The sequence below is a fragment of the Durio zibethinus genome, chromosome 1, assembly GCF_047325235.1.
Source record: "Durio zibethinus cultivar Kanyao isolate XHJ-2024 chromosome 1, ASM4732523v1, whole genome shotgun sequence".
Taxonomy (NCBI): domain Eukaryota; kingdom Viridiplantae; phylum Streptophyta; class Magnoliopsida; order Malvales; family Malvaceae; genus Durio; species Durio zibethinus.
In genome coordinates, this window is record NC_143162.1 from 32,625,890 (window position 1) to 32,647,390 (window position 21,501).

Sequence of the window (21,501 nt, forward strand, 5' to 3'; positions counted from 1 at the left end):
GGATAAATACGTTTATATGCGATAATATCATTAGACAGGTCAATCAGTGACGTGGTAGGAAGCACCTTAGCTAATTTTTTTTCTTTTTCGTCAATTTCATTTTATACTCATATTGGTTATTAATTTTTTTTTTATTTTGTGAATAATTTTTATTTTGACCAAAAAATTTTATAAGCATTATTATATTTGGGCACATAAGTGATAATATATTTTATGCATATAGACAATTTGTGTAGTCAATATCTTATAAAATAGAAAAAAAAAAAAAAGACAAGCCAAATTTGATAAGCTTCAAAACAAAATGCCTTGAAATATATTCCTGATAACTTATAAGATCACACTCATAACGAATCATTTAATATTTCACAAGCTATACAACTAAATGTTAATTTGAGAGCAATTATGTTTGTTCAATGTTTAGCAAAAACTACATGTAACATATATTCATATAAATTAAGACTCTCTTGCATTATTATAAAAAAAAATAATAATAATAAAAAAAACATTCACATTCATTAGCACGTAATAAGATAATAAATTTATTGGCATATAATTGTAAATAATTGACTCGTTGTAAAGATAAAACCTCTACCTAATTGATTGACCCTTCATTTTAAAAATTTTTAAAATTGAATTTACATGTATATTTAGTGTTATTTAACTTTTAAAATTGAATGTATTTCATATTTAGTGTTATTTAACTTTTAATATTTTGAGTCTAAATTTATAGTTACTATTGAGTAATATAAATAATCATGAATCAAACTTAAATTAAATGAATCTAATTGATCACATAAATTTATATTCATGGATTTATGAGATCTATGAACCTAATTAATTTTGGATAAATGTACTTGGCTATTAGTGTAATTTAAGTTTAAGATATCTATTAGATAATACAAATACCTATGAATTAAATTTAGATTGTTATATTTTAATTTTATTTTTTCTTGTTTGAATATATTGTAAAAATATAAAGTTATTGGTTTTTATTATTAGAAACTAAGTTTTAATTTTTAATTTATGCTTCAATTGAGTTTCTTGTTCATACTGAACAAAATTACCTCTGCAACGAAGTTGGGTAAATTCTTCTATTAGTAATCTAAAAAATGCTTATGAAGAATTTTAAACACCAAAAATTTAGTAAAAATATTTTGATTAACTAAATTAAATATTTAATTGGTTAAATAAATTTACCTGTGTGAAACTCATTTAATGTCCAATTACATTATAGTTAGTTTGGCCCAAAACCATCGTCCCTATGTTAAAGGCGTAAATAATATATCAGTACTCGTAAGTTATTTAGATTCGACCTAGATAAAATTTGAATTCACTTCTATTATTGTTGAGTTGAGTTTGAGCTCAAATAATTCGACTTATCGAGCGATCCAAACTCAACCTTCTTAATGTCTAGTTCGAGTAGCTTGCAAACCTAATTGATTTTTTATATTTTAATATATTTTTTATTATTTTAATTAAAAAATTACTATTTTACTCATATATATATATAAATTTGAGCTTAAGTTCGAACACAAATATTTGAGCTTGAAGTTGAGTATGAAAATCAAAAGCATTTTTTTATTTGATAAATGAGTCTAATTAAATGAACTTAAGTAACTTGACTTTTATCTCGAGTTGAGTTCGAATTTAAAATTTAAAACTCGATTTAACTCGAATTAAGTTTCAAATAACGAATTTTGAGTAAAATTAAAATATGAATTTCTCATTGTATCGACTAAGTTCGGTTCAATTACACCCCTACCTTATACTACACATATAGAGTTACCAAAATCTTAAATCATTTCTATATAAAGGAATCACGACTCAATTATCAACCAAATTCCAAAGAAGAGAAACCTCAGCTCCTTAGAGATTCTCAAGTCTTAAATATTTACTTGGAACAAGGAGTCTCGATGATTGTTTCTTTGAAGATTTATCAAGCCTTTTCAAATCCAAACAACAATTAAGGAATTATAAGCTTTTAACCATTTTGTTAAAGGTATGTTCACTTTTACCTTTTTGTAATCAAGTTTTCATCTACGAAAATAGCTTAAGTTTCTTTTCTATGATATAAAGACGTATTCGTTTTAAAGATTTACCAATCGCTTTATTCAAGATTAAGCTGTTAAGATCAAATTAAAAAATTATTTTTTTTGTGCAAAAAATATTAAAATTATATTCAATATTAGATTTAATAAAATTAAATTTTGACACTTTATTTCTTCCTTAATTTCAAGGCACTAAATTATGTGTACAAACACTTGTTAAATGATAATGTTATAAGAGTAAATATATATGTATGAAAAAAGAATTTTGCTAATGAGTTCACTACAAGCACTCTTTAGAGTTACTATATTAGAAAAATATTATTTTTCACATTAAAATTATTATATTAACTATCTATTACTCTATTAAAATGCAAAGATATTACATAGAAACTATGTTAACTAGCATTAAAAGAATTCTCTTAGATCACTGGTTAGCAAAACCTAAAAAAAAAAAATGCATGGCATCCTGTCCTTACAAGAATTTTCACCTACTCAAATTGTTGGTAATTGTGGGCTGTTGATTGCCAATGACCCACTAAAATAGACGTTAGTGGAGATAGTAAAAAGAGTAAAAGAATATTCATAAAAAAAAATGTAAAAGGAATATTAACGTAGCCCCAAACCCAATAAATTCAAATCACCACAGTCCAAATAAATATAGAGAAAAAAGTGTACCAAACCTTAGAATTCTTAAAAAGTGAAGTTACCCTTCAAGTCATCCAAGTTCAACCATTTCAGTCTACATTTGCAGCCATGTCAACCTCAAAAGGAAATCAAAATTTTTTTTCTTCGTGGTGTGAAACGTTTGACAAAGACTGGAAAACTAGTTAAAGTAGAGGCCATGGCTTCATCTCTGACTTTTTGGGTAACAAACAAACAAACGTGGAAATTATATTGCAGTTCTATAAATATCCCTATATTTGGCTTTGTTTCTAACTTTTGGAACTTTCAAACTAACATTAGTTACAGCTCAACAACCTAAATTGAAGTTAAATCAAAGGTTTGCCCTACCTAGGCTCATTCCATAAGATATTGTCTAAGAAGAAGTTAACAGTATTGTGAATATGCTTCTCTTTTGACCACCACGTTTGGTTGCCTGGAAAGGTTGAAGCCGTTAATTTTGTTGAGAAATCAATATGTACATACAGTATCCACATACAAAATAATAAGTTTAAATCAAAAATAAAATATATAAATATATTTATTTTGATCTAATTGAAAACGGTTTACTTTAAACATAATTTACTAACTAATAAATTTTTACAATTGTGAGACTTTTAGAACGAGAAAAATTTTTAAAAATTTCTTATTCAAAACTTAACCAAAAATTCAATTACACCCTTTTAATAGTTTATTCACCTAGCTATTCTCTTGATGTTTAACTATTTGGGACTACCAAACTAAAACTAAAATATCTTATTTATAAAGGTAAAACCCCTTATAACTTTACTAAACTCCTAATGTAGGATACAAAATAAACTCAAACTCACTTAACTTTCGATGTGGAATTATAAGATTCAAGACAAATCTCAACAAATCCTTCCTTAACTTGAATCTCCAAATAATTCAACAGCATCTGCAAAGCTGACACGCTTGCCTTTCTTCTTTTCTTTCATCATAGGAATCCCAGCAACTGAGTTTTCATCAAGCATATATAAGTGATTTTTGACCCTATTTTCTTGTAAAATCACACTACCATTCTTGTACATTTTCAATGAATCATTATTATCATAATATATGTACCTTCGAGAAGTTAACTCACCCAAAGCAATCAAATTGTAGCTATAACTTGGTGCATACCTTACATGATGAAGTATCCTAACAACATCATTATGAAATCTAAGGTGAACACTCCCAATACCTTGAATCTGCACCTTTTTGTTGTTAGGAACCACAATATCCTCATACTTTTCATTCTCATCCAACTCCACAAAGCAACTTCTATCATTGTAAATATGAACTGTAGCAGTTGAACTAAAACCCAACTTTTATCACCTTTCAAAGTCTGAGTTTCATTCATACAAGTTGTCAAAACAACATCATCATCATCAGACATAATGGCAGCAGCATCACTCTTTTCTTCATTTGATTTCTTCTCATCATTCGCCCTTTTGAAAGCAAATATATTCCTTTTCAGCTTCCTGCAGTGCACTTAGATATGTCTCTTTTCACTATAGTAAAACATTTTATGTCACTGTAATCTCTATCTCTTGACTTGGATATTTTTCTTGATCCATCAATTCTCTTTTGAGTCTTCATTCGATCAAAATCCTCTACAGCTAGTGTACTCCCCCCAAGTGATGAGTTCTGAGCTTCCATAAACCTTTCGTTCTGACGCAACAGGACGTCACATCATCCAACTTCAAAATAGACTTACTCACCAATAAAGTCTGAACTAAAGGCTTATAAGACTTGGATAAAAATGATAGCAAAATTAGAGCCTTCTCTTCATCTTTTAACTCATCAACAGAAATCGTCAACAATTAAGAAATCGATTTATTAAACTCATTCAGGTGATTATGAAGACTCGTACCTTTTTTCATCTTTAGATAATACAAATTCATCTTCAAACATAATCTATTAGTCAACTGCTTCAAAGTATAAATACCTTCAAGCTTATCCCATAAACTCTTCGGAGTACTCTCAATCAACACACTATACTTTACTTTTGGAGCTAGCGTCAATCTAATAGTATCAACAGCTTTCTTTTAAATTCTATTCCAATAACTGTCAGATATTCCCTCAGACTTACTACTCTCTAATGCTTGATCCAACCCTTGTTGTACTAACAAATCTTGAATCGTACTTTGCCATAACATAAAATTACTCTTTTCATCAAATAACAAAATCTCAAACTTAAGCATGGGCATACTAGACATACTTTCTTCAGATATCTTGAAATATTGCTTCATAATCTTTTGGGCCTATGAACCTTCACAATCTCTTGGGCCCACGAACTTTAAACCTTGAATCTCGCTCTTATATCACTTGTTAAGCTAAAAAGTCTCAATTCAATCAAGCCAACGAAAGTGAAATCAAACAATCAACTAATTAAACAATCACACAAAAAATAATAATTTAACATGGTTCGATCCAACTAACCTATATCCACAGATGAGAAACAAGATCCACTAGTTGTAGAGAATTATAAACATACATCAAAATATATCAACCACTCAATAATCAATACCAATAGACTTTCTTAATCTCCTCTAGTCCACTCACAAACAAACATACACACCTATAAGATGTAAAGTCACAGTACTCCTATTGGGTGTCTATCTCACAAAATTCTACAACTCTTTTATATCTTTTTCTCATATCTAATGTTGTAAAGACTTCACCTATTTATAGCCATACAAATTTGCCTATTAAGAATCTTTTTCTTCTTAAAATTCTTCTCCTGCAAGTTAAACTTACCTATTAAGAATCATCTTTCTCTTAGAATTCTTATTTTGCAAGTCTTTTTATCCATCAAGCACTATCTGGCCAATTTTTAAAAAAATTTCTTATGGGATTTGAGTTATTATTCTCAATAATCTCCATCTTGACCCAAATTTCATCAAATTATCTGTCTTTCTACTAGACATGCTTGGCTCCACTGTAATAAAAATCTCATAATCATCTTCTCCTGTATGCCTTCACACTTCATGCAAATCAATCTTCAAAATACGAACTCAAACTTCTTCATTGAATTGAGCTTCTCTAAATTTGCCTCTTCCCATGTGTCAAACCATGCTCTTTCCACGTCTTAAACATTCAGCTTTTCTCATGTCTCGAACCTTCGACTTTGATACCATTTGTTGAAAAATCAACACACACACACAGTACCTACATACAAAATAATAAGCTCAAATCAATAATAAAAACACACAGATATATTTATTTCGGCTTAACTCAAAATGGTTTACTCCAAACATAATCTACTAACAAATAAATCTTTACAACTATAAGACTTTTAGAATGAGAAAAGTCTCCAAAAATTCTTTGCTCAAAACTTAACCCAAAACTCAATTATACCTTTTTAATAGCCTACTCATATAGCTATTCTCTTGATGTCTAACTATTTGAGATTACCAAATTAAAATTAAAATATCGTATTTATAAGTGTGAACCTCCTTATAACTTTATTAAACTCCCGATGTGAGATACAAAACAAACTCAAACTCACTTAACTTTCGATGTGAGATTATAATATTCAAGTCAAATCTCAATAAATTTACTAAGAAAATGAAAGCATAACTTAAACTTCTTTTTTTTTGTAGTAGTAGTGGTTTATTTATTCCGTTCCTATTTTTTTTGGAAAAAAATTAAAAGAAAAAACCAAGAAAATGAGCAATTAGCGAGTAAAAAAACAATGTTGGGTTCATTGAACCTGGACGAGTTTTGAGTTCTTTCCTGGCGATCTTCTGTGGGAATATTAAAAATGCAGAGAAAGATGAAGACCATCAACTGTGGGCAGCCAAAAGTTGAACTTTTGAACTGATTTTGAGCACTTGTTTTTTGCATGAATTACATATTTCCTTTTTTTTGGCTTTTCTTTTTGTTATTTATTGTTCATTCTACACCCTTTTTTTGTGTGTTTCTGGGAGCCGACAGATTCTATTTGAAGTAAAGCTTTGGCCTTTGAAGATTCAATCTTGGGACGGTGTATTCCACTATCAATGGCTCCAATGTGAAGCATATGAAAGGAGGTGAAATAGACGCGCTAGATTAGCCTTCATTCTCCCTCCTTAAAATGACAGGCAATTTGGAAAATTTATGCTCTTTGGTATTTAAGGGGTAGTTTGGTATTATTGGGTGTTTTATATTTTATGTTTTATATTTTTAAAAGTTTTGTTTTTTTTTATTTTTAATTTATTTAATTTAAAAATATATTTAGTTAGAAAATTTTTTTTAAATGTGAAAATAAAAATATGCAAGAAAAAGTGATTAAAATTTTTAGCTCCATTTGTTATTAATAGTATATTAATAAATATTATTATATTTATTATATAAATAATATTATATTAATAATATAATATATTATTTATTAATATAATATTTATAAAATAAAATTATTATTTTATTAATATAATTATAACATCACTGCAAAGATTTAATTATAATTTCGTGAATATTATTTTTATGTTAACAGTGTCAAATTATTTTCAAAAAAATTGAAAACATATATATTTTTTGTTGTCAACAATTTTCAAAATTTTTCAACAATTTATTTTCAGATTTTAAAAATAAAAAATAAAAACAATTTATCAAACATGTTTTGTTTTTAATTTTCAAAAAAACTGAAAACAAACTACCTATTATCTGATTTTTTTTGGTGGATTAAAAAATAAGAATATTAATTATTCCTAAGCAAAATGCTGCTACTGATGCAAATCAAGTTTTTAAGCATATGGAACTACTTATTGATGCATTTAATCAGTTGACTATCGAAATGATTAATCATGAATTGTATTCTTTTGATATGGTCAAGTCACCTTTTTTATTTTCCAAAGCGGCATCATTGGATTTTTGGGACCTTTTTAAAAGGACTTTAGTATCTAATTCTCTTTTAATTAAATCCTTTCTGGCTTGTGTTTAAGGGATTGTGATTTTTTTTTTTTTTTTTCAAAATGGAACCCTTTATAATACATCAGAAGACGTACTTTATTCTAATAAAACTGAAAAATTATCTTCTTAGTGGCTGGTTGTGATTGACAGAAGCTACATTTCCCCCCCCCCCCCCCCCCTTTTTTTTTACTTTTCAGATTAGCAGATACGCCGTGTATAAGAGGTTCTTTCTGCTTGTATTTATTCGTACAAACTTTTCATAACCAAAATATACATCAAAAGGCACACAGAAAGAGGCAGCTAAAGTGTCTGGAGTTTTGCCAGCTGCCACCTATGCATATACGTCAGCAGGTTCCCGAACTGCATATTTAATCAATAAGCACCAAAATTATGGAAATGATGATCATTTGCTTACATCAATGGCTAGGTATTGAATAATCTCTTTGTGTGGGTTGGCTGTAATATTAAAAGTTGGTACCACTTGATTGTCTGTCACGTTTGTGACTTGTATGAGATCCAGATTCATCAATTATTGATCTTTAATTCTCTTATTTCAGCTTGTAAAGTTTGACCTGAAATCCTTTCAGTACTTAAATAAGCAAGATCTTCCCAAGCTTCTTTACAAGTTCAACGAGTCTTTGCAGTTTCTAAATCTCACCCGCCGATTAACTGCATCCACTTTCTTTGGTTAGCTTCTATTAATTCCTTGGTTTGTTTAAGCATCTTCCTTCCATTTCAATGCCATGAATTAATTCATTTACTACAGATGGCTTTGGCATTTCATGAACTATGAACCTGATTTTCTGTTCTGTTCTTTAATGTCAAAGCTCTGCTAGTACATCTTCGGGCAACAGTCACATGTTAAAGCATCTAAAAAACTGAAATATTAGTATGATATATGTTTCTCATGGTTTGCATGGGTCATGCTTTTGCTACATCACTCGGTATTAATGTTCAGCAGGAATCAGAAGTGCCCTCTTTTTGATCAGGCTTACTTTTCCTGTGCTACAGATAAGTGACATGGCTTCAAAATCTCATTCAAATGATGAGATGGACATTAGAAGCCTGTCATCCTCTCGCTGCCATGTACACAACACACAGTATCTCCACAAGGTGGGAGTTCCCCCTAAGCAAAATCTCTTCAGGGAATTCACTGCCACTGTGAAAGAAACATTCTTTGCTGATGATCCTCTGCGTCCCTTCAGGGATCAACCAAGTTCTCAAAAGCTTATCCTAGGTGCCCAGGCCATCTTCCCGATTCTTGAATGGGGAAGGAGTTACAGTTGGAGAAAATTTAGAGGTGATATCATTGCTGGACTGACTATAGCGAGTCTCTGCATTCCTCAGGTAAAGTCACAAATCACTATACTTCAAAAACATACATAGAGAGGCTTGGGAACCTCCAATAATTTTCATACGCAGTCAGATTTATTTATTCAGTTTAATTACTATGAAACAGGACATTGGTTATGCAAAACTAGCAAACTTGGATCCACAGTATGGACTTTGTAAGTTTCCATGTTATTTATCATCGCCTTACATTATTAAATTGGCCTTTTTGTTGGATATGTCTTAAGGTTTTTGTGAGTATTATTTTTTTTAACCATTACAGACTCTAGCTTTATTCCACCATTAGTTTATGCCTTCATGGGAAGTTCAAGAGATATCGCCATTGGACCAGTTGCTGTGGTATCTCTTTTACTAGGGACTATGCTTTCAAGTGAGATTGACCCTTCCAAAAATGCAGTTGAGTATCGGAGGCTTGCATTTACGGCTACCTTTTTTGCTGGGATCACTCAAGCAACCCTTGGTTTTCTCAGGTAATTCTGTATTTTACTCGTGGAAGTCTGATAATAGCCGCCCATAGTACTTTTTTCTATTAACTTTGTGCTGCTCATATTTTTATGGATCCTTTACTGCTTCTAGCATTCACTAAACTAACTTTTGAAAACAAATAATTAGGTTGGGTTTCTTGATTGACTTCTTGTCTCATGCTGCCATCGTCGGTTTTATGGGTGGAGCTGCTGTTACAATTGCCCTCCAACAGCTTAAGGGTCTTCTTGGTATAAAAGAATTTACGAAGAAACCAGATATTGTTTCTGTAATGCACTCTGTATGGGGCAACGTTCATCATGGAGTAAGCAGTCCTCTATCCTCTCCTTTTCAAAAAAAAATTTGCTTTTCGATTCTCTTCTTTAGGAGTCATAGCCTACAACCCGAAGAATTCCCAACCAATATCAATGTTATCATTCACTACATTCCAGTTACTAAATTTATGTAATACTACTTTGCAGTGGAACTGGCAAACTATACTCATTGGAGTTATCTTTTTGTCCTTCCTTCTGTTTGCGAAGTACATTGTAAGAGCTTCTATGTCTTATTTCTGTTTACAAACTATAACAGGCTTGTGAGCATTTGCTAACTTTTATATGCTTTGAGAAATAGGGAAAAAGGAACAGGAAATTTTTCTGGGTGCCCTCGATAGCTCCATTGATATCCGTTGTTCTCTCCACCTTTTTCGTTTACGTAACACATGCAGAAAAAAAAGGAGTTCAGATTGTAAGCATCTTTTCTTTAACCACCAACAGTATTTTAGTGCAATATTGCAATTTAATAGTTCAGAAATTGTAGTAGTTTTGGTAAGAGTAATGAAAGCAGAACCACTTTTCTTTAATCTGTGCAGGTGAGGAATATTGAGAAAGGAATCAATCCCTCATCTGTGAATCAAATTTATTTCAGTGGTGAATATCTTCTTAAAGGTTTGAAGATTGGTGCTGTGGCTGGTATGATAGCATTGATGGTAAGCTGTTTTTTTTTTTTTTCTATCCATCTTCACTAACCAAGGAAATTATTTATGATATTGCATCTTAATAGACCTTTTACGTTTCCATTTTTTTCTTCTTTGATGGGTTGATTTAACAGGAAGCTGTAGCAATTGGAAGAACTTTTGCTTCGATGAAAGACTATCAAATAGATGGAAACAAAGAAATGGTGGCCCTAGGAGTCATGAATGTTGTTGGTTCAATGACTTCTTGCTATGTGGCCACAGGTAAGAAGTGAGAAAATGTTTATTTACGACAAAATACTCTTTTGCAATCAAAGTTCATACTACTTAAACATTAAAAAAAAAAAAATCATATGTACTGTCTAAAAATATCAGCCAATCTGTTTTTCTTGCACTACAAGTTAAATCATGTATGGAAAATATAAAAAATCTCAAACATTTTTCATTTTCATCTTATTAGATCTTTTGATTATTTGTCAATATGAAACCGATATAAAATGTAGACGTGCACATACAGAGTCACATAATTCTATTGTTATATAACTGATGATGTTTTTCCTTCATTACTTGCAGGTTCATTTTCTCGATCAGCAGTAAATTTTATGGCTGGCTGTGAAACTGCTGTCTCTAATATCATTATGTCCTGTGTTGTATTTCTAACCTTAGAATTCATAACACCTCTTTTCAAGTACACCCCAAATGCCGTTCTTGCTGCCATCATTATATCTGCTGTGGTTGGGCTCTTCGATGTTCAGGCAGCAATTTTGATATGGAAGATTGATAAATTGGATTTTGTTGCATGCCTGGGAGCCTTTCTTGGAGTGGTCTTTGCATCAGTTGAGATAGGCCTCCTAGTTGCTGTAAGAACTTAGATGTCTACTACCTATAATTCCTGAAGATGAATTACACTCTATTATGTGTTTTGCTTAATTCTTTTGTCACTGAACTCAATGGCAGGTCACAATATCCTTTGCTAAAATCCTCTTACAAGTTACTAGGCCTCGAACTGCTATTCTTGGGAAGCTCCCTAGGAGTTCTGTGTACAGAAATATCCAACAATATCCAGAAGCAGCTAAAGTTCCAGGGATTCTGATCGTGATGGTTGATTCTGCTATTTACTTTTCCAACTCTAATTATGTCAAGGAGAGGTATACATTCTTCTTAGCCTCTCTCATATATAAGTTTTCATTTACAAGAAGTTATTCTATAACTCATAATCAGTATCTAGTCAATTCCTGGAAATTCCTAATCTCCTGGGAACCAGATTTAAAGGTCTGGTTTTGGCTGAAACTGGTAAAGCTATTACATAAATTCTTGAGTTGTGGCTAAAAGAATAAAACTTAGCATGTCAGTGATAAATCATTTGAGGAGAAATATAGCGATGGCAGTGGCATGCAAGAGACCAATCAAACTTCTAATTATACTAGAGACAACAGGGGATGTGGATTATCTTTCTCTGGGTAAAAGTTAACTATTTTCACTTGGTACAAGGCTGAAAGTGTTGGATGGTACAAATTCATTTCTCAATACTCGTTGTTTCAAAACCTGTTGTGAAATTTTTCTAATCATAACCTTAAAAGTGTACTTTAGTATGTTAGAATAATTGTGATAGGTTTTGATGTTTTAAAATTTGGCCAAACGACAAAGTTTCTATTAGAATTCAAGACGCTTAAAGTCATGAACACGGACATCCTTGCAGGATATTGAGATGGTTGATGGATGAAGAAGAGCGAGTAAAAGCTGCATGCCAGCCAACAATCCAGTCTTTGATAGTTGAGATGTCACGTAAGAATAATTCTCCACTGGTGTTTTTAAGAATCCGTTGTCTTATTATCTAGCTTACTGTCTTTGTTAATTTGTTTGAAGTTTAAGCTCACTTTCCTAGTTTCCTGTGTAAATATATGTGCAGCTGTAACTGACATTGATACCAGTGGCATCCATGCCTTGGAAGAATTACACAGGAGTCTTCAGAAAAAAGGTGTTCAGGTAAATAAATGATGGATCAAATAATTATATGATGCAACAAAATCTACCTTTAGCTAGAGACTACGTGGTTACCTGAGGTTTCTGCAATTTTGCACAGTTTATTCTGGCGAATCCTGGACCGGTGGTGATTGAGAAGCTTTACGCATCAAATTTTGAAAATTTAAACGGTGAAGACAAGATCTTCCTGACTGTCGCAGATGCAGTGTCATCATGTGCTCCAAAACAACTGGTGGAAGAAGTATGAACAATGAAAAATGTGGTCGTTGTATGACAGAAATGAGAGCAAAAATGCACATGTCCAGTGTGGGAAGAGAGGGAGGGAAGGAGGCGGGGATGGATCTCAGATGCAGCTTAGCCTAGTAATGAGGGGGCTCAATTATAAAGGTGGTTTAAGTGGGAAGTGGCTGAGATCATACTCCAAAAGGCCAAAACAGAAATGTACACTGTGTTTGGGGATAAGATTAGGTTTTGAATTTGCAAAAGTTTGTTGTTTGTTTTTCTTTTTTATTTCCTTTAATTTGTTAACCTAGGGAATCACTTAACAGAATCCAAGTGTTTTGTGCTTTTCAGGAATTTTGGTTACCTACACACTTTTATCACTTCCATCAAGAAAAAAAGAAAAAAAAAGAAATGAATTGCAAAAGAGTGAATTCACTTCAATTTTCTTGTTTCTGTAATGGCAAATGAATTAGTGTTTTATTGGGATATATAGGAGCCGGCATGATCCTCGCCATTCTTTATCACAAAACATACTGCATTTCAGTAAAATAAGTGACCAAACTTTTTCAAACCCACTTTATAGAGCAAAACTCCAATCATATTCACTAATTATTTATTTTAAATTGGTGATGAAATCAACAGGTTTTTTTTTTCTTAGGTACAATAATTGCAGGCAACGGGATGAACATAGACATAAGGGCAGCTAGATTCATTTAGAACCCAACCCCACGTTCAGATGTTCGTATAAAAAAGCTTGACCTAATTGAAGACGTAAGATTCTAGCAGGCGATATTGTTTATTTATTTCTTTTTAAATCCATTGCGCACATTTGATGATAAGATTCTGCCATTGGCAGAGAGTAGTGATCACACGTCATAGATTTCTTTCAGGAATTTCCAATTTCCTGAGCCACTTTGGTAAACTGGCTTTGATTTTAATTATTTTAATTTACGGAAGAAGTATTTTTTTTTGGTAAAAAAATTTAAGATAAATAGATTGATAAGGTTTTTAGGTTAAAACAAGATATGTTATACTTGATAATTTAAAATAGATGATTGCAGGTAGTACATTTGAAATGATTTTAACAAATAATTATCGACAAAATTCGAACGAGTCTTAACCGATACAATCAATCACTTGTTGATACAAATGAAGTAATTGGTTATTGTTTGAGAAGATTTTTGGCATTAGCACGTGTTAATTATGTGTTAATAATTGATATATTGTTAGTATAAAATTTTAATAACATAAGCATAATTAAAAAAATGATAGATATATTTTAAAAAAATAAAAAATCTAATCAAAAAAATAAAATCTATGTTACTTTTTTAATCTCACTTTAATAATTAAAATTTTATATTAAAATATATCAAATATTAATTCTTTAATTATTATAATAAATAATAATCTTTTTAGGGTTGAAATACATATAAATATTTTTTTTAATATAAGCAACAACTGTGTAATTTATAAGTAAATATTTAATTTCTAATAGCATCAAATATTAAAAAATATTAGTGTGAAAAAAAAAACTATAGTTTTAATAAAAAAGGTTGGTCTATTTATAATTCTATGAGTTATGAAGTTGTCAAAGATAAGGACATGAGTAATACCCAAATTTAACCATCAAAGTTTGACCCATAAACACTTTTAGAGTAGAAGAAAAAGAAGTGAAAAATTACATATCTGCCATTTGTGAGATCATCCCCTTCTTCCTAAATCTTCAGTTTAAGATTATATGTTTGGATAGTTACTCAATTAAAAATCTCAATTTTAATTTGGTTTAATTTAGAATATAATATTTTTGAATTTGTTCAAATAAAAACTAAATTACAATTACAGCTTATACGCACCATTAAGTCCACTTTTTGTTAACATTTTTCATTAAAACCATTAACTCCAAATTAAAAAAAAAAAAACACACAAATTAGGTATAATAGAAATTGATAATCAAGACAAAGACAATAAGCAAAATTAAGCACAATAATTAGCCTCAAACAATCAAGCAACGAAGGTCAAATAGTAGTAATTCACATTTATAAGTCAATGAAAAACAAGAAATTTGGATAAAATTTTTTAGTCTTCGAAGGGGCAAAAAATGCACAGTAAAACAATTGTTTTAAAAAGCTTTTTGAGTTAAGGAAAATTTTTTTGTTAGCCAATCAACAAAGCAAATTCATCAATAAGATCATTAATCAACAATTAGCCTCGATTAATCAATTTATCGAACAAAAGGGTTTCAATACACGGAAGCAGCCATAGTAGCAAGATTTAAAAATTCTTCATTAAGGACTTTTCCTGGGTTTGATTCTTTTTTAAAATTTTTGGATTTTAAGACAATGTTAAAAAAAGAAAGAAAAGGTGTTGATCGATGGTAGCACAATAAATGATGAATGCCATCGAATTTTAACTATAAGATTTTATGATTTTTGAGCTTTTTATTTTTTAAATTGTCGTTGGATTCTAATTTAAGGATTTAGAGAGAGAAAAACCAGAAGATGGGTTAAACCTAAGATTTTGGTTTCAATCATGAAAAGCTATGTTGTTGGTGAATAATAAAAATCAATATTGGCGACAAGATTGATGAAAAAGAGGTTGATTTTTGATAATGTAGAGTTTATTTAAGAAGAAAAGTTAGAAAATGGAGAGTTTTTGGCTATTTTTACTATTTATTATGTTGCAGAACAGTGATTCACATTATTTTTTGCATGTATAAGTTACAATCATAACAACAAGTCTTTATTTATACAAATTTAAAAATGTTATATTTTATATTGAACTAAATTAAAATTGAAATCTTTAATTGAAAATCACATAAAAGGTAGATAGCATTTAGCCTACCAGTCATGTTGATGAGTATGGCATCATTTTAAATTTTCAAAGGAATTTATTGAAGTGTAGTTTTGTTAAAAAAAAAAAAGACTTAAAAAAGAAAAATCTTTGTTAGCTAGTGTCGTGTTTTTGTTATTGGAGTTGGGACTTGGGATATGGATAGGAAAGTTCTCATTTTTATTTTATTTGTTTTATGTTTTAAATTTTTAGTTGTGCCTTAAGAATCAAATAATAGTTTTACAGTGGAATAACGGCCATAAAATTACGATAACGCCATCATCTGCCACTGTTATTAGAGAAAATATGGTTGAAAAATTCATTCATACTCGAAATAGTGTGTAACAGCCGCAAGAAAATAACGTAACAAGGAATAATGGCAATAATGGTTTGTTATTGCCATTATCCCTATTTTCCTCCTCACAAATCACCAATTCAAGTTATAAAAAAATAAAAACTTTCAACACTACCAAGAATCATAATAAAGTAACAAAACTGCAAAAGTAAAAGCAAAAGCAAAAGCAAAAAAATAACTCAGAACCTTAGTTTCAAAATCAATCTAAAAAAAGTTAGAAAATAATATCAAATCATTTTTCAACCATTTAATCGACAGCAACAACCCTAGCGTAATCCACGAATTACCTAAATTCAAATCAGCCTCAAATTTTCAATCAACAATCAAGATCAAATAAGGTAAGAAAAAAAAGTTAAATTACATTTTTTTATGCAAAATTTTTGTAAAACAAGGTCTATCTTTGTGAGAATTTGAGAGAGACGAGCGAGGTACTCTGTAGGCACTAGGCAGGTGACAGTGATGAGGAGATGAGAGAAAAAGTGAGAGATGAATGGAAAAAGAAGAAAATGCCTGAGCCAAGGCATGAAAAAGAAGAATAGAAAAAAATGTGAGGTGCGAACTGGGAATTAGGTAGCCAAATTTTGGGAATATTTGGGGATATGTGGGTGGAGTAAGAAAGGAATGTAGGGTGGGGTGGGTAGGTTTTTTATTTAATTTTGTAATTAATTTTATTAAAATATAAATTTAAAAATTTTTAATTTTTAAAATTTTTTAGATAAAATATAATTAGAGGGATTGAAGATTTATAATTTAAAAAAAAAATTAAGAAATTAATAATTTAATATGATATATATAGAGATTTTAGACGAAAAATTTTGATAAGTTTTTTTGTATAAGTTAGATGAAAAGTAATTAAAATTAAATATTATACTTTGATTTTGTTATATGTTAATTTATGATTTTACATTTAAAATTTAATAATTTTTTTGTTATTTTGGTATTTATATTATTGTCAATTCTTTTGATATTAGATTAATTCTTATTATTTTTGTATAATTATTGAAGATTCTATTTATTATATAATTATTGAAAGTAATTTGTGATTAAAAAAATTTATATCAATTAGTGTATCAAAAAAATTAAGTTACTTAATAAATTTAGCGTTTTATAATTTATTACTCTTAAGATTAAAAACTAAAAATTAAAAAATATATATTATTAAAATATAAGTTTGAAATTTTTTACTTTTTGAAATTTTTTTAGATAAAATCTAATTACAGCGATTGAAGATTAATAATTTAATATGATATATATAGAGATTTTAAATGAAAAATTTTGATTAGTTTTTTTTTTTGTATAAGTTAGATGAAAAGTAATTAAAATTAAATATTATTCTTTGATTTTGTTCTATATTAATTTATGATTTTGTATTTAAAATTTAATAAATTTTTTTGTTGTTTTGGTATTTATATTGTTGTCAATTATTTTGATATTAGATTAATTCTTATTATTTTTGTATAATTATTGAAAATTCTATTTATTATATAACTATTGAAAGTAATTTACGATAAAAAAATTTATATCAATTAGTGTATTAAAAAGATTAAATTACTTAATAAATTTAGCATTTTATGATCTATTACTCTTAAAATTAAAAAATATAAGTTTGAAAATTTTATTAAAATATAAGTTTCAAAATTTTTAATTTTTGAAATTTTTATAGATAAAATCTAATTAGAGGAATTGAGGATTTATAGTTGAAAAAATTAAAGGATTAATAATTTAATATTATATATATAGAGATTTTAAATGAAAAACTTTGATAATTTTTTTTTGTATAAGTTAGATAAAAAATAATTAAAATTAAATATTATATTTTAATTTTTTATATATTAATTTATGATTTTGTATTTGAAATTTAATAATTTTTTTGTTGTTTTGGTATTTATATTGTTGTCAATTATTTTGATATTAGATTAATTCTTATTATTTTTGTGTAATTATTAAATATCTATTTATTATATAATTATTGAAAGTAATTTGTGATAAAAAAATTTATATCAATTAATATATCAAAAAGATTATGTTACTTAATAAATTTAGTAGTTTATGATTTATTATTCTTAAGATTAAAAACTAAAAATTAAAAAAATTTAATGCAAATTTAATTTTTAATGATGGAATAAGTAACATTAATATTTCTAAATATAAGTTTATTTTATTTTTATACAAAATCGTAAGCATGTTACCACGTGAAGAATTCCCAAGTAAAGGAGTAGAGGATGCGCCATGTGATGATATAGGTTGGCATTTTGGAACACCTGTGTCAAATACAAAAAAAAATATTTTATGCAAACTTTGTGGTAAAGTTATAAAAAGAAAAATAAGACGTTTCAAGGAATACATTACTTATAAAATTGAAAATGTTGCACCATGCTCCAATGTTACTAATATGTTATGTTTTTATAATTCCTTTGAAAATATTATTGTTAATTTTTCAATAAAAATTATAACATTACATAAGCATGTACAACTAATTTTCTCCATTTTTCTTAACTATATTATTAATAGGTATAATAAGAGAAAGTATGATAAAACTCTTTCAAAAAAAGAAATAAAAAAAACTGACAACAAAAAGAGAAAAAATAAATGTTTATCACAGTTAAGAGAGGAAGATGATTATAAAAGATTTATTGATGAAGACACCGCTACTAGACAAGCCATGTGAGATAGTATCCAATCACAACATGAATAGCACAGAAAATAAGAATTCAGATAAAGAATTAGTGGTTAGAGTCATATATATGAAGAGGGACGAAGCTCTCATGGCTCAGTTATTGAATATTTTAAAGAAAGAATAAAGAAATCAACTCCAAAATGAGTTTAAATTTTCATTATAAAGAGCTATACTTAAATTGGTTAGAAGTAAAAGTTCAAAGCAACAAAAAATAAGTAATTCATTTTTAAAGATATTAAAAAAGAAGATGGGTGAATCAATATCAAAATTTTTTATATATGATTGACTTATTTTTCAGTTAGCAAACTCTTCATGGTTGCATAATTTGATTTATGTGGTAGCAAAAGTTGGCTAACAGGTAAACCTTTCAACACCTTATGAGATGTCAAATGTGTATTTAGAGTCTGAGTATCAATAAATTCATGAATAAGCTAATGAATTAAAAGCTCATTACAATGAATTGGGTGTCAGTTTGATGTGTGATGGTTCGACTAACAGTTTGAATCAAATGTGTATAATTAATTTCCTAGTTTACTATAGTAAAAGGATCATTTTTTGAAAATCTATAGAAGTCTTAAATATTCATAGTAGAGATTCAAACTTTTACTATAGATTATTAGATGAAGTTGTGAAAAAATTAGGAAAAAATACATTGTTCAAATAGTCACTGATAATGAGGTAGCACTTAAGGCCGTAGGAAAAAGGCTAATGGAAAAGAAAAAATATTTATATTGGACAACATGTTTAGCTCATTGTTTGGACTTGTGCCTTGAAGATATTGGCAAGAAAAAAATGTGGCAAAGGTTTTGGATGATGCAAAAAGAGTGACTTGTTTATAGACAATCACATTTAGACTATTAATTTAATGAAGAAATATACACAAAAAAAGCAAATACTTTATCTTGCTCTTACCCGATTTGCCATTCATTTCATACAGTTAGAAAAAATAACAAGGTAAAAATAAGATTTAAGAGAGATGTTTAATTCAAAGGTTAGTACTTAGTAATTAGTATAATTGTTTAAATCTAGTATCTTTTTATGATATTATTGTTTAAAATATTAATTTAAAATATATTACTTTAAAATTTTATTAATGACTATATAGAAATTTAAAGAATCAAAATAGGGATAACAAAAATTAGGGCCTATTTATGAAGCCAGAAAAATCATTTTGAAAAAAAAATTTTGGAAAAAAATAAGCAATATAATAAAAGTTTATGAGTCTTTGACAAAAGTGTTACATCTTATGGATGATGATGAAAAACCAACAATGAGCTTTATTTACGAGGTTGCAGATAGAGCTAAACAAGCAATTTAGTAAAATTATCGTTATTCTACTAAATATGAAAAGATTATTGATAATAGATGGAGTTTCATGCACTCTGACTTGCATTCAGCTGGTAAGTAAACCAAGAATATAGATGATATTTAAAAAATATATTTATTTTTTATACTTAAATTACTTATATACTTATTTTTTATTACTTTAATATAATATTGTTATAAATTATATTTAGGTTACTATCTAAATCCACAATTTCAATTTTGAGTGAAATATTCTGCAAATGTATTTAAAAAAATATTAGAAGGTACAAAAGTAATTATTAAAATATTAAAATCTTTTATCGACACTCAAATCAGAATGATTAATCAAATTAGTATTTATTACTATTTTATGACTTTGATATTTATTTTATGTATTAAAAATAGAATTATTTTTTATTTATTCATTTATAATTATATTTTCAATTGATGTAATTATTATTATTTTGAAACAAGCATAAAACATACAGTACTTTACAAGCATAAAGAGCTTGAAAGCAAATGAATTCAAGTAAATAGTAAATTAAATAATTATAATTTATTTATATTATTTAATTGTATAGCATATTTAAATTTAATTTAAATAATTTTATATAGTTGAGTGGTGAATGATATATGGTACTTCTGTTCCTAAATTACAAAAACTAACAATCAAAGTGCTTAATCAAACAACATCTGCATCAAATTGTGAATGTAATTGGAGCACATTTAACTATATTAACACCAAAGCAAGAAATAGATTGAAGTTTGAAAGACTTCAAAAACTTGTATATACCTATTATAACATAAGGTTAAGAATGAGACATAAAAAAAAAAAGAGAGCATTGGCGAGATATATAATAGTTTTAATCTTATAAGCCTTGATCATATTTTTGAAGATGATGATCCACTAATAGAATGACTATAAGAAAAAAAAATCTTTTGTTAGATGGCAAAACTATAATTGATTGTCTGCAAATAATTCTGATAATGAAATGAATGTTGAACAATCACGCTAATCTCAAGAAAGGAATGTGTCTCATTTAAGTTCAAGTCCAACACCAAGTCGGAGTAATGATGGTGAGGGTTTAAATCTAGATGATGATGATGGTGATGGTGCAAATTTTGGTGATATATGGATGCAAATCGACCTTACAGCCCATTTGAAAGAGAATTTGGGCTTGCTGCTACTGGTGAACTATGCATTAACATGGTAAATATGGTGTAAATCTATCTACTAAATCTAGTAAGGGTCAAAGTGCACGTATAACTTGGTCAAAAGGAAAAGCCAAAAAGCACCACTATCATATTTCTAGAGGTTCTTCATCTTCATGTAAGAGATCAAATTCTAATAATTTTGAGTATAGTGAATAATTTGCTAGTACTCAAGGTCATTACTATCCATCTAAACAACCTAATTTTTAACATCTTCATGGTTATCCACCTCTGTATGATTATTATCCACCACAAATATATCCTCCACCTTAAATGTATCTTTCACACAAACGTATCCCCCACCACAAATATATTATCCTCAAATATATCTTTCACCTCAAATGTATCAAGAACAAATGTCACAGGGATGAGGATGGAGTCAACTTGGATCTCAAAGTGAAGATAAAGAATTTGATTCTTTTCGTCCTTTTACCATGTGGTAAAATTTGAAATATATATCAATAATTGTAGTTAATAGAATTTGAAATTATTATATTTTTAAGTTTGTAATTTTATTAAATATAGATGCTTG

General features: G+C 28.5%; 1 protein-coding gene and 1 long non-coding RNA gene across 2 annotated transcripts; one reads left to right on the forward strand and one right to left on the reverse strand.

The window, feature by feature from the left end:
• The first annotated feature begins 8,158 nt into the window (after positions 1-8,158).
• On the forward strand, positions 8,159-12,616 carry LOC111311268 (sulfate transporter 1.3-like). The gene is made up of 14 exons (XM_022910641.2): positions 8,159-8,288; positions 8,613-8,948; positions 9,061-9,109; positions 9,214-9,421; positions 9,564-9,738; positions 9,896-9,961; positions 10,047-10,160; positions 10,285-10,401; positions 10,524-10,650; positions 10,960-11,246; positions 11,344-11,534; positions 12,086-12,171; positions 12,296-12,372; positions 12,470-12,616. The coding sequence occupies exons 2-14, from the start codon at positions 8,622-8,624 to the stop codon at positions 12,614-12,616; spliced, it is 1,971 nt and encodes a 656-aa protein (XP_022766376.2). The 5' UTR covers positions 8,159-8,288; positions 8,613-8,621.
• Positions 9,896-12,583, reverse strand: LOC149520548 (uncharacterized). The gene is made up of 2 exons (XR_016344887.1): positions 12,445-12,583; positions 9,896-10,114 (listed from the first exon to the last, which is right to left on the reverse strand). It is a non-coding gene; the product is annotated as an uncharacterized LOC149520548 (long non-coding RNA).
• Positions 12,617-21,501: the final 8,885 nt, after the last annotated feature.

Excerpts from the sequence above, each read along its gene's own strand:
- LOC111311268 (XM_022910641.2), top strand. The coding sequence starts at position 8,622 with ATGGCTTCAAAATCTCATTCAAATGATGAGATGGACATTAGAAGCCTG. Across the intron at positions 9,422-9,563 it reads GCAACCCTTGGTTTTCTCAG|GTTGGGTTTCTTGATTGACT; the intron begins GTAATTCTGTAT and ends ACAAATAATTAG. Across the intron at positions 12,172-12,295 it reads TTTGATAGTTGAGATGTCAC|CTGTAACTGACATTGATACC; the intron begins GTAAGAATAATT and ends ATATATGTGCAG.